Here is a 12,631-nt window from a genome sequence, read left to right as displayed (position 1 = left end):
TTTGTAAGCCGCGACAGCCACCACTGCACCGTGCCTCCTCAAACGGAGGTGGCTTTCCTAGCAAAAATCCCTGCTGCCAGTGCTGCACACCTGGAGTGGCTTCCATCGTCCCTGGACTCACTGTGCAGGTTCACAGAATCATAGAACACACACTTTGCTAGCAATAAATCACCTGCGTCCTTTCTCCTTGCTGTAACCAGGCAGGAAGGGGCTCTCATGTGTCCTCTTCCATTCCAAAGGTATCATGCACGCTCCCCTATTACTTCCCCCCTTTTTTTATTCTGGTGTATGCTCAAGGTGATGTGGGAGGGAAAATCTTTGGTGATTAAGACTTCTGGCCAGCTTGGAAGTACCAGCTGCTGCTGCTTGGTGGGTCCTATGCCTGCACGTCATTGAGCCAAGGGGGCTGGTGCAGGTCCCTGGGACACACCATGGGGAGACCTCTGCCTCTGGTGCTCCATCTGACACCCCAGCTCTGCTCCCAGCCTGTACAATAGCAGAGGTTTGCTTTTTTTTCCAATTTTCTTTTTATTTGATCTTGCTTTTTGTATTCTGTAATGTGATCCCCGGCTCTGGGCGGGCTCGGCCGCGCCTGCGCCGAGCCGGGCGGGGCGGGGGCTCGGCCGCTGCCATGGCCGCGATCAAGCACCGGCGCACGGCGCTGGAGCGAGTGGAGAAGTTCCTGTCCGACTCCTACTTCACCGACTGCAACCTGCGGGGCAGGTGGGCGGCGCGGGGACTCTCCGGGACACTCTCGGGGCGCTCCGCTGGGTCCCCGCGGGCTGGGGACGCTGCCCCGGGCGCTGCCGGCCGTGGGTGCGGGGCTCGGGGGGCTCAGTGGTCTCACGCTGAGGGGACAAATCTCACACACACACACTCTCCTTAGTGGGCATAGAGCGCTGTCCTGGGGCTCCACGGCACAGCCCCGCAGCCCCCTGCCCTCCCCTGGCCGCCCAGGCCCTTTATTCCCCAGCCATCTGTTAATATTATTGAGGGTGATGGGTGCTGGCAGGGCGATTCAGCCGAGCTGTGAAAGCTCTCTGTCCCTGGGCTTGTCCGAGCGGGACTGATCTTGTTCATGTGCCCGTCTCGGACCGCAGGCTTTTCGGGGATCGCTGTCCCCCGGCATCGCTGTCCTGCCTCCAGACCCCGCGGCGCATCCCGTACCAGGAGGCTGTGGCGCAGCAATTCGGGCCGGCGCAAGTGGGAGAATCCTTCGGGCCCACGTGAGTAGCAGGTTTCGGTGGTGCTGTGCCCCTGGTGGGGTCGGAGCTCGTGTCTCAGAGGTGTTTGTGTGGGTGGGTGCTCACAAGCTCTCCCTGGTGAAGGCTTGAGTTGATCTTCCCTGCTGAGTGCTTGGAGGTGGCTGCTCAGAAGCCCTAAGGGAGATTTCATGAGGGAACTCACAAGTTTCTTGCTGGTTTTTGCTGATAGCTCCTTGTGACCGTGGTTGTGTCTCTGACGCTTCTTGGGGGGATGTGTTTGCTTGTCAAGTTTGGGAGGAGATTCTTAACCCAGCAGTGGGCAGACAAGATGCCACTGCCGGTTTCTCTGGGGTTCCAGAAAGGCACAGGTTAAATCAGGTGTGTATGTGGACAGGCAGCATCCTGTGTGTGAATCCCATCAAACTCGTGGGCTGTCCCCTCTCTGGTTTTTCCATGGAGGGCTCTGAGGGAGCGTGCTGTCCCTCGGGAGAAGGTCACACAGTGGACTGAGGTTGCTGCCTGCTCTCTTCCAGGTGGGAGACGTGCTGGTTTAAGGTGGAGCTGAGCATCCCCCCGGCGTGGGCAGGGCGGGAAGTGCACTTCGTCTGGGAGAGTGACGGGGAGGGCATGGTGTGGCGAGATGCCCAGCCCGTCCAGGTATGGAGACACGGATCAGAGGTGTGCCAGTGCCCTGCTGTGTACACAGGGTGACCTTTGGAATCCATATCGTGGTTTGTGCAGGGCTCTGTTCCTGTTCCTGTGCCAACAATTATCCCACAGTGTGTGGGACCAGCCCCTCTGGACTTTGGGGTATCTTATCCTGCCCATCCAGCCTGCTGTCATGGACTTCTGCTGAATGTGCCATCTCCCTGTGCAGGGATTGACCAAGGAAGGTGAGAAGACCAGCTACATCCTGACAAGAAGCCTGAAAGAGTCAGAGCCCCACAGGTGGGTGATCAGGCATGCCAGAGCCCCCCGCTGCTGGGAGACCTTGGTGTTGCTGGAAGCCAAGGGGCTGAGGACACACACACGTCCTTGTCTGTGTCCTGGTGCTTGTGACTGCTCCCTGATGGTTTCCTCATGTCCCCACAGCCTGACACTGTACGTGGAGCTGGCCTGCAATGGGCTCTTTGGAGCTGGCAAGGGCAGCATGATCGCCCCTCCAGACCCGGACAGGAGGGTTACCCTGAGCAAGGCTGAGCTGGTTGTCTTCAACAGAGATGTCTATGAACTGCTGGTGGATCTGGAAATACTGCTGGACATGGCTCAGGTCTGGGAGCTCTTCTTCCCTTTTTCACCTTTTCCTCAGCTTCACTGCTTCTTCTCCTGCTGCTGTTCTATGGCCTGAGACCTTGGAGGAGAAAATGTTTGCTGCTTCTGCAATTTAGCACAATTGACACTGTCTAGGCTTGATGATCCTTGTGGGTCCCTTCCAACTCAGGATATTCTAGAGTTGGAGAAAACTGAATTGAGAGAAGCCAATAGGTGTTTTTTCATCTGCTTTCTGCTCCAAAGCAGGCTATGTTTACCACAGTCCCCTGGAATGGGCATATGTGGAACCTGGATTGGGAAGGCATGTGAGAAAAGGCCAAAGGCTGTGTTTGTGAAGCAGAGACATGGTGTTTACCTGTTATGACTGCCTGAGATAGATGTTGAAAGAAGGTAGCAGATTCTCCTGGAGACAGGTAACATCTGAGCTGATACAGTGGCCAGAGTCATGCTTTTATCCCTCTCAACCCCAGCTCCTCGGGGAGGAGAACCAGAGGAGTTTCCAGGCACTCTACACTGCCAACCAGATGGTCAACGTGTGTGATGTTACAGACCCCTCCACCTTCCCTGCTGCACGGGACCTGGCTGCAGCCATCTTCAGCCAGAGGAACGGCGAGAGCCAGCACACCATCCATGCCATGGGACACTGCCACATTGACTCTGGTGAGAGCAGCAGCGCTCCCTCTCCTCTCACTGGAGGCCAGGGTGTGCTGCCCAAGGGGAGAACAGGCTGCCCTTGGGCTCCAGGCACACCTTGAGAGCAGGGAATGGGCCCTGTGTGCTGCCACATTGCTGGTTTGTCACTGGGGCAGTGAGGAGTGTGAGTCTGGCTGGCTGAGCCCTTTGGAACACTGATGGGACTGGGGATGAGGGGTGAATTACAGCCTGCTGTCTTACACCTGTTGGGCTTCACCCCTCAATTTCCCATCCCAGGAGGGGTTTCAGAGAGGCTCCAGCTCCGTGAGGAGCTTGTGTTAGGTGATAACCATGGCTGCCTGTCCCTGCAGCCTGGCTGTGGCCCTATGAGGAGACCATCCGTAAGTGTGCCCGGAGCTGGGTCACCGTGGTGCATCTGATGGAGCACAATCCAGAGCTCACCTTTGCCTGCTCCCAGGTGAGGGATCTCCCTCTGGACACCTCTCCTCTGCTCCTGGCATGTTGCTTCTCCAGCAAAGAAGATGGGGGGATGTAACTGGGTTGAGGCTGTTTGGGGTCTGGGCTCTTCAAGGAGACAAGGGCAATTGTTAGTGGATATAAAGTTGTTTATTGCATGAATACATCAGTCTTGAAGGCAGAGAGTTCAAGGTGTTAAAAGTCCATGTTAAAGTATTAAAACCCATGCTAAAAGCTTTCTGGCATAGAGTCTCAGGCAAGAGCTGCAGCTGCAACAGCTGCTCTCTGGTGTAGGGAAGTCCCAGGCTTCGTGCAGGAACAGCAGCAGCAGGGACCACGGCCTTCCTTCTTTCTTCTTTCTTCTTTCTTCTTTCTTCTTTCTTCTTTCTTCTTTCTTCTTTCTTCTTTCTTCTTTCTTCTTTCTTCTTTCTTCTTTCTTCTTTCTTCTTTCTTCTTTCTTCTTTCTTCTTTCTTCTTTCTTCTTTCTCCTTTCTTTCTTTTTTCTTTATTCTTCTTTCTTTTCTTCTTTCTTCTTCCTTCTTATCTTCTTCTTCTTGTTCCTTTTAATACAGGGGGACTCTTATACACAAAACTACCAATCTAAGCTAAAAGCATGATTCTAAAACATTCTTTCTAAACCAATCTAAACTTCATTCTAATCTGCGAAAGTAGTATGAAAGTAGTGTCAGCTCTTACCTAAAAAACTAGGTATATAATATTGTCTATATACACAGATACACTATCTGTTTTCTTACTTATAATTTACATGTATAAGTTTATCATCTATTCATGTGAATAGTTCTATCTATTTACACATATAGTTCTGTCTGTTCTAGAGATGCAGTCAAAGTTCTGCTGTGTTTTTGATATGTCTGGAGCTAAGTTACTGAACTTTAAACTAGGCCTTAGGGCCTTTACTAGCTAACACAGTTTCTTAAGGTACTTAAAATATATTTCTACTTTCTTAAAACTGTAACTTACACTTGCACTTAAACCTACACTTCTGCTTCGTATCTATGTGGCTTAATACATCTTAATTTCTCCAAAGGCTTTAATTCAGCCGCTGCATTCATGTGTCTCTCTGAGGAGCTCAGAGAGGCTTGCAATCCCACAAGTGACGAGCCAGAAGTGCTGCAGGGGGCAGGGCAGGCTGTGGGGAGCTGGGGCTGACCCCTGTGCCCTGGCAGGCTCAGCAGTTCCAGTGGGTGCGGAGCTGCTACCCCGGGCTCTACGCGCGCATTCAGCACTTGGCGGCCAAGGGACAGTTCATCCCTGTGGGGGGCACCTGGGTGGAAATGGTGAGTAGCACGGTGAGCCTGGCTTGGCACACCCTCCTTGTGCCACCCTCTGGGACCAGGGGGGAGCAGAGCCTTTGCTGAGCCTGTCTGCTTGGTGGTGGTCTCCAGGCCTAGGAGCAGCAGCTGTCTGAAGCGTCCAGCCTGGCAAAAGTACAATGCTCCTATGGAGGTCTTACAAGATCTCTCCTTCCCTCTGCCTGGCTTTCCTCATGGCCTCCCTGTGCCTTCCCCAGGATGGGAACCTGCCCAGCGGGGAGTCCATGGTGAGGCAGTTTCTCCAGGGCCAGAGGTTCTTCCAGGAGCAGTTTGGCCGGATCTGCACAGAGGTACTTGTTCTTTTCCATCACACCCTCCTCACCCACCGTGTCCTTGCAGCCCTTGCTCTTTGTGGGGCTGGGCTGACCTGTGTGTGTCTCTCCCTGTGCTCCTGTGCCCCAGTTCTGGCTGCCAGACACGTTTGGGTACTCGGCCCAGCTGCCCCAGCTGATGCGTGGCTCTGGGATCCGGCGCTTCCTCACGCAGAAGCTCAGCTGGAACCTGGTGAACTCCTTCCCGGTGAGCTCTGCTGCCTTCTCCTCAGGGGATGGACACTGTGGGTGCTGGAGTCTTCTGCAGGGCTGGACCTGTTGGTTCCACAGCTCCTCAGTTCAGCTAACACAGGCTCTGCTTCCAGGAGCCGCTAGGTTTTGGTGGCAGGGATGTCCTGTCAGGCTTCAGGAGAGAGGAAGGACATGATTAGAGATGTCTAATCTCTAATCCAGCCAGGCCCCTGGCCTAGATATTCCTTCTGCTTCCAGATGGGAAGCTGTGAGTTGTGTGCAGATCCAACGGACAGCAATCCAGCCCCTGCCCTGGTGGCATTCCCTGTTCTTGTCCTCTCCTTGCACTGATCCATCAGGGCATCCTGCACCTCCCTGGAGAGAAAGTGAAGGCCCACTTTGAACCCTGAGGAGGCTCTGCCATGCCCTTATGCACCACAATTTTCCTTTCTCTCCCCTCCAGCACCACACCTTTTTCTGGGAAGGCATTGACGGTTCCCAGGTCCTGACCCATTTCCCCCCTGGTGACTCCTATGGGATGCAGGGGCGAGTGGCAGAGGTGAGTGAGGTGCCAGACCTGCATGAGAAGGGCAGTGCCAGCCCTCTGAGGGGCTCTGGGAGAGTGGGGGGGAGCAGGATACCTGGCAGCATTGTTGGACAAAGGCTGTTGGGGTGCCTGATGTGCCTGTGCCTGATTTAGGCACTTTGGGCTGGGGAAGAAGAGCAAAACTGGGCTTTGCACCCTAAAGACTGACCTGGCTTTCTTGTATGGAGCTGTGGGAGCTGGGGCTGGGTGCCAGGGGATTGCAGCTGCCCAAAAATCCCTCCAGGTGCTGAAAACAGTGAAGAACAACAAGGACAAAGGCCGTGTGAACCACAGCGCATTCCTCTTCGGCTTTGGGGATGGAGGAGGAGGCCCCACGCAGAAGATGCTGGACAGGATGAAGAGAATGAGAGACACAGATGGGCTGCCCAGGTGAGAGGAGTGCTCCCACCCTCTCTCCTGGCAGGGGCATTTGCTCTGAGCCAGGTCTGGTGTTCAGCAGTGCCAAAGAAAGGGAGAAGGACAGGGAGATGGGCAAGCAGAAGGCTGGGAAGGATTCTCAGGGCATGGAATCTCTCCATCATCAAGAGCTGTAAGAAGAGGTCCACAGGGCAGCCATGGACTGCTTGTGAGCCCTCAGGAGAGCTGTGGGGTGAAGGGCCAGCCCAGCAGCTGTGCCTGGGGAATGTCACAGGAGAGGGGTAGGAGAAGGGAGAGGGGAATACTTTGTATGGTTGTGCTGCAGATTTTGAGGCCTGACACCTTTCCAGCCCAGATGCACTCTTAGCTTCTCCCCAGGCTTCTCCCCAGCTTCTCCCCAGCTCATCACTGTCTGTGTGTCTGTCCCACAGGGTGCAGATCTCCACTCCAGACCAGCTCTTTTCTGTCTTGGAGAAGGAATCATCCCAGCTGTGCACCTGGGTGGGAGAGCTCTTCCTCGAGCTGCACAATGGCACCTACACCACTCAGGCCCAGGTGAGGGTCCCATCCCAGGCAAGGGGGCCAAGCACACTCACAACACCTGCAAGCAGCCAACCCTGCTGCCCTGGAGCAGGGATTCTGCTGCTGGTATGAGAGATCCATCCCAGCTACCCACCTCCTGAGCATCTCCCTTCTGTCCTTACCAGATAAAGAAGGGCAATCGAGAGTGTGAGCGGATTCTGCATGACATGGAAGTGCTCAGCAGCCTGGCTGTGGCTCAGGACTCAGCGTTCCAGTACCCTGCCAGCCACCTCCAGCAGCTCTGGAGGTGAGTGAGGGAGGGAGCACTGCTGGTGCTGGGGCAGAGCTCAGTGCTGAGCACTGTGTGTGCACAGCCCCTGCTGCAAATTTTCCTACCTGGAAAGAATTTGCTGCTCTGCTTGATTCTCCTGCTGAAAGATAACTCCAAACCCTCACTGCTCTGCTGTCTGGAAGCTTCATTTCCTACCAAAGCTTCTTCCTCCCCAGTTCTGGCTTGTTTGAGCTTGTGCAACAAGGTATCTCATAGCCCTGAGGGGTAAAAACAAATATCTCTTACTGCCCGTGGTTGTGGTTTACTGACAGCTGACGGGCCCTAACATGAAGGGATTTAAAGGATGCTGTGGAAAAAATCCTTTTCTCTCAAGTGCTGGGTAATGGGGGAATAAGGAACAGTTATTAAGATTGTCTGTCTTGCAAACAGGGCTCTTGTTTGAGAGAAGAGCTTGTTCTAAGCCAGCACAAATCCGGCGCTCTGTGCCACTTTCTTCCCTGGTTTCTGCTCTCTGTTTTAGGTTACTGCTGCTCAACCAGTTCCACGATGTCCTGCCAGGCAGCTGCATCCAGCTGGTGGTTGAGGATGCCCTGCAATACTACACAGGTGAGCAGGGAGTTTGGCTGGGAGGGCGCTCACCTGTGGCAGCAGCTGCTGCCTGGTGGGGCTGGGGAGGCTCCAGCCCTGGGCTGCCAGGGCCAGCTCAGCAGGCATGTCTGAAATGGTGTTAAATTAGCAGCCAGGGGATTGAGAACCATCCCAATTTATTGCCTTTTCTGCTTGCTGCTGGCATGCCAGGATAGGCCCCCAGCAAGGTTTGTTTCTGCCTGCCCAGGGGTGCTTGCAGGAGCTTCGGTAACCGGAATTTTCCAGCCGAGCTGGCACAGCTCATTGTAATCTTGTAACAACAAAGTTCGGAATAATTATACACTTGAATCGCTAATAGATAATAGCAATTAATGATAATTAGCAATTGTAGCTTGGAAGGAGATGAAATGTGTGTACATTTGCATGGAGAGTGCCAGAAGCTCTCTCAGAGCCAACTGAGGCCCTTCTGTTGCCCAGAGATCCGCAGGGCTGGTGCTCAGCTGCAGGAGGAGGCTGTGCAGTGCCTGTGCAGGGATCTGCTGCAGCCCCAGGCCTGCAGCACCCACAGCTCCCTCGTGTTGAACACCTTGGCCTGGGAACGCACCGAGGTGATCGCCAGCCCTGGACCAGGTGGAACAGAGACTTTGGGTATGTCTGACCTGGAGTTCCTAACAGGGAAATGCTCTGCCTTTCCCTCCCCTGGGGAGGCTTTTATTGACTGTTCAGCTTGTTCTTTGGACAACTTGAAAGGGAATAAAGTGCTCTGAAGTATGCATGAGGAAGAGGAGGGTATGGGAGGAGGCGGTAGATCTGACATGACAGCAGCAGGGCAGCAGTGGTGTCACTTAGGGTTCAGTCTGGGGTGAGTGTTGGAGCAGAACTGTCACAGACATCTTTTATGGGAACTCCTTTCCTTGGGATTTTTCTTCCTGAGGAGCTGAGAGGCCTCAGGAACAAAATGTAAACATTGATTATCTGCTGCTGTGGAATGCAACAGGTGCATCTGTGATTGGTCTCATGTTGGATGTTTGTAATTAATGGCCAATCACAGTCAGCTGGCTTGGACAGAGAGCCAAGCCACAAACCTTTCTTATCATTCCTTCTTATTCTATTCTAAGCTAGCCTTCTGAGGAAATCCTTTCTTCCATTCTTTTAGTATAGTTTTAATGTAATATATATCATAAAATAACAAATCAAGCCTTCTGAAACATGGAGTCAGATCCTCATCTCTTCCCTCAGCCTGAGACCCCTGTGAACACGGTCACACAGAACCTCTTTTCTTTCCAGCTCTGGTGACAGTCCCCAGCATGGGCTATGCCCTGGTGCAGGAGCCATTTGTGCCTCCTCAGCCTGTGGCAGTGAGGAAACAGGTAAGCACAAGGCAGATTTCCTCAGGTTCCCCACATCAGAGGTTGTTTGAGTGGAAATCAGGGTTAGGGTTGAAAGGAGGAGAAATCTCAGGAATCCACATGTTAAATTTGCTTTGGAGGCACAGCTCCCACAGGTGTGGGTGTGTGACACCTGTTTCTGGCCTTTTCCCAAGGAGGATGGCTCCATTACCATGGAGAATGGGGTCATTGCTGTCTGCCTGGACACGATGGGGCGCCTGACCTCGCTTCAGCTGCTGGACTCAGGGAGGTCTGTGTCACCCAGTTCCTGGCCCTGAGCTCCTCAAACCTCTCCCAGGACTTCTCACTGTGCACCTTTCTCCACTGCCAGTCTTTCTGATGCTGCTGTTCCCCTGTTCCACTTTCTTTCAGAGAGTCAGTCCCAGATGGCTGCTATGCCAACCAGTTTGCACTCTTTGATGATGTTCCCCTCTACTGGGATGCCTGGGATGTGATGGATTATCACTTGCAAACCAGGTAGAGGAGCAGTGCATGCAGCACCTGGATTTTGGGTTTGCCCTGAGATTCCTGCCTCCCTGTCAGTCCTAGCTGTGAGAGAGAAGTGAGTGCCTGCTGCATTGGGATTGGGATCTACCAGGCTGAGACTCTCTCTGCCTTCCTTCCTCTCTCTAGGAAGCCAGTGACCACACTGCTGAAGCCTCTGGAAATCACCCTGGCTGGGGGCCTGCGGGGAAGTGTGAGCTTCTCCCTGCAGGTGGGGAAAAGCAGCACCTTAACCCAGGAGATCATCCTGGATGCCATGTGCCCCTACCTCCGCTTCCTGACCCAGGTTTGGCCCGTGGCTGCTGTGTGACACTGACACCCTGTGCAGCTGGGAGCTGGGGAGCTGCACCTTGGGCCTGAATTATATCCCCCCTCGCTGTATTCTTCCCTGGAGTCCCCTGCTTGAGCAAGCAGCCCAAGGCTGGGGTCCCAAGGGCCAGGGGTGGAGGTGGGACCCACCAGTTGATCCGTGTTGAGACTCTGGTGTGATTTTGTTGTAGCTGGCATGCACTGGCTGCTGCACACCAGGACATGAGAAATGCAGTGTTTGCCTGTCAGTCCCCCATGGTGACATCCTTCCACTGCCACGTTTAGGTGGAGTGGAAGGAGGCCCACAAGTTCCTGAAGGTGGAGTTCCCCGTGCAGGTGCGGAGCACGAACGCCACCTACGAGATCCAGTTTGGGCACCTGCAGCGGCCGACGCACTGGAACACGTCCTGGGACTGGGCTCGCTTCGAGGTGAGAGGGAGCTGCTCTGCTCCTGGGGCTGCTCCTGCTGCAGGCAGTGCCCCTGTGTGCTGAACATCCCTTGTGCCTGCTCAGGTGTGGGCTCACAAGTGGCTGGATCTCTCTGAGCACGGCTTTGGGGTGGCTCTGCTGAACGACTGCAAGTACGGAGCATCGGCCCACAGGAACGTGCTCAGCCTCTCCCTGTGAGTGAGGGGCGGGTGGCTGAGGGGGGCTGCTGGGGCACTCTGCCTTCTGAGGGGTCCCTTGGAAATCAAGGCAACACCTGCTCCTAAATGACCTCAGTTATAACAAGGAAATAGCCTGGTGGGTGGCTGTTTTCTGGGAATTATTTTAGTCAGTTAGAACTAATTCCTGTGAACTGTGCTCAAAGATAATTGAGGAAAGATCAGACTTATATTTGTAGCAGGTAGCTTTTCTGTTGCTGACCAGGAAGGGAGGCTTAAGGAGAGGAAAGGAACAGGAGTGTTAATGTTAGGGTGCATACAAAGCTAAAACAAAATGCCTACTTCAGTTTGACTTAGTGAGCTGCAATTTTCACGGATGACACTCCAGTTTTTTAGCTTCTAGAGCTGTCCAGGGTCTGTTTGCTGTTGTGTGTTTGCTTCCACATCAGGGCCCAGCTCAAGGTAGCACGGGAAGCAGCAGTGTTGTCACAGTGTTCTGGGTGACACTGGGTGCTGCCAAGGCACCAGTCTCACTACCCTCACCTTGCCTTAGGCTGAGAGCACCCAAGTCCCCTGATGCCACAGCAGATATTGGGCACCACCAGTTCACCTACGCTGTGATGCCTCACCAGGGTGAGTGACAGAGCTGGGCCCTGTGGGGACATGCAGGGTGGCAGCTGCTCCAGTGAGCCTTGGGGTGAGAGTGCCCCTGGCTGTGTGTGTACAGACACTGACCACAGAGAGTTCTTGTGCTGCAGGCTCCTTCCAGGAGGCCGGTGTGATTCAGCAAGCCTACAACTTGAATTTCCCCCTCCACGTGGTGCCAGCCAGCTGTGCCCAGTGCCCAGCCTGGAGTGCCTTCTCTGTCAGCTCACCTGCCATCGTGCTGGAGGCTGTCAAGCAGGCAGGTGCTGGGGTACAGGAGGGCAGAGGGGCTGAGGAGCTGTTGTTGAGCAGGGTTTGCTCTTTGGTGGTCAGGCTCAGCTGGGCACAGCAGCCTGTGCTGGAGGGGCTGTGCCTGTCTCATCTGTCTGATCTCATGTGTCTGAACTCCCCCAAGGCTGAGGACAGGCCTGAGGCTGTGGTGGTTCGTCTCTACGAGGCCCACGGCAGCACAGTCACTGCCTGGCTCCAGACCCCCCTCCCCGTGAAGGAGGCGATGCTGTGAGTGCAGGCAGGAGGGCTGGGGGTGTGTGGGGATGGAGATCAGTCCTTCAGCCTTGTGCTTTGTCCCCAGCTGTGACCTCCTGGAGCGTCCCCTTGCGCAGGGCCACCTGCCCCTGGAGAAGCAGGGCCTGAGGCTTTCCTTCACACCCTTCCGTGTGCTCTCCGTGCTCCTGGTCTGGAGCCACTGACCCCAAACATCGTCCCTTACTGGGGCTGCAGCCACCTGGACCAGCCCTGGGAGCTCAAATCACAGGCTGAGCTGTTCCCCATGCCAAGAGCTGTGCAAGGCAGCAGCTCCAGGGCAGGGCACTGTCCCTCTGTCCTGCACCCAAGTGTTGGAGAGCAGGGATTGAACAACCCTGCTCCTCAGGGAAGGAGGGCAGCTGCCCACTGCCCGACCAGAGTGGGTGGTCTTGAGTGAGTTCTGAGCTCATTTAAGTGTGGACAAAGGTGCAGATAGGCTGGTGGCCCCTGCTTCTGCTGTAGAGGTTTGGGGACCAGCAGCTTCTACAGTGACTCCTGTGTCACAGCCTTCATCTTGTCCAGCAGTGTGTAAAAACACACTCCACTCCTTCCCTTCTCCCCCTGCCTGCCCCTTGCACTGCCCTTGCAGAAGAAGAAACACAAAAAAAAAAAAAAAAATCAAGAGAATTACATAAAAACAAGCTCCAGCCTGTTTTCTTAACCTGTTTCCAGGTAACTGCACTGACCTGCCTCCTCCCAGGTGTTTGCTGTAGTTGCTCTTTTAGTGTCTGCCTGAGCAGGACCTCACTCCTGGCACTGGGGAGGCTGAACTGACCTTTATTTTGGGGGGGATGAGGCAGAAGGGAAGCCTGCTCCAGCCCCTGTGGAGAAGAGGCTGGGCACA

At 54.5% G+C, this 12,631-nt stretch overlaps 1 protein-coding gene across 1 annotated transcript; it reads left to right on the top strand.

Annotated features, from left to right (window-relative positions):
- The first annotated feature begins 631 nt into the window (after window positions 1-631).
- MAN2C1 (mannosidase alpha class 2C member 1) lies at window positions 632-12,348 on the top strand. The gene is made up of 26 exons (XM_058811083.1): window positions 632-723; window positions 1,101-1,226; window positions 1,739-1,862; window positions 2,083-2,153; window positions 2,298-2,475; window positions 2,948-3,137; window positions 3,482-3,588; window positions 4,775-4,885; window positions 5,119-5,211; window positions 5,324-5,440; window positions 5,888-5,983; window positions 6,255-6,400; window positions 6,820-6,943; window positions 7,096-7,217; window positions 7,723-7,808; window positions 8,268-8,438; window positions 9,078-9,160; window positions 9,334-9,428; window positions 9,551-9,655; window positions 9,812-9,968; window positions 10,277-10,420; window positions 10,505-10,614; window positions 11,150-11,229; window positions 11,355-11,500; window positions 11,657-11,760; window positions 11,834-12,348. Exons 1-26 carry the CDS (start codon window positions 632-634, stop codon window positions 11,949-11,951), a joined length of 3,096 nt encoding a protein of 1,031 aa, XP_058667066.1. The 3' UTR covers window positions 11,952-12,348.
- Window positions 12,349-12,631: the final 283 nt, after the last annotated feature.

The sequence above is a fragment of the Ammospiza caudacuta genome, chromosome 10 (genome assembly GCF_027887145.1).
Source record: "Ammospiza caudacuta isolate bAmmCau1 chromosome 10, bAmmCau1.pri, whole genome shotgun sequence".
Lineage (NCBI taxonomy): Eukaryota > Metazoa > Chordata > Aves > Passeriformes > Passerellidae > Ammospiza > Ammospiza caudacuta.
This window is presented reverse-complemented; position numbering and strand designations above follow the sequence as displayed.

Excerpts from the sequence above, each read along its gene's own strand:
- MAN2C1 (XM_058811083.1), top strand. The coding sequence starts at position 632 with ATGGCCGCGATCAAGCACCGGCGCACGGCGCTGGAGCGAGTGGAGAAG. Across the intron at positions 9,656-9,811 it reads GATTATCACTTGCAAACCAG|GAAGCCAGTGACCACACTGC; the intron begins GTAGAGGAGCAG and ends TCCTCTCTCTAG. Across the intron at positions 11,501-11,656 it reads TGCTGGAGGCTGTCAAGCAG|GCTGAGGACAGGCCTGAGGC; the intron begins GCAGGTGCTGGG and ends AACTCCCCCAAG.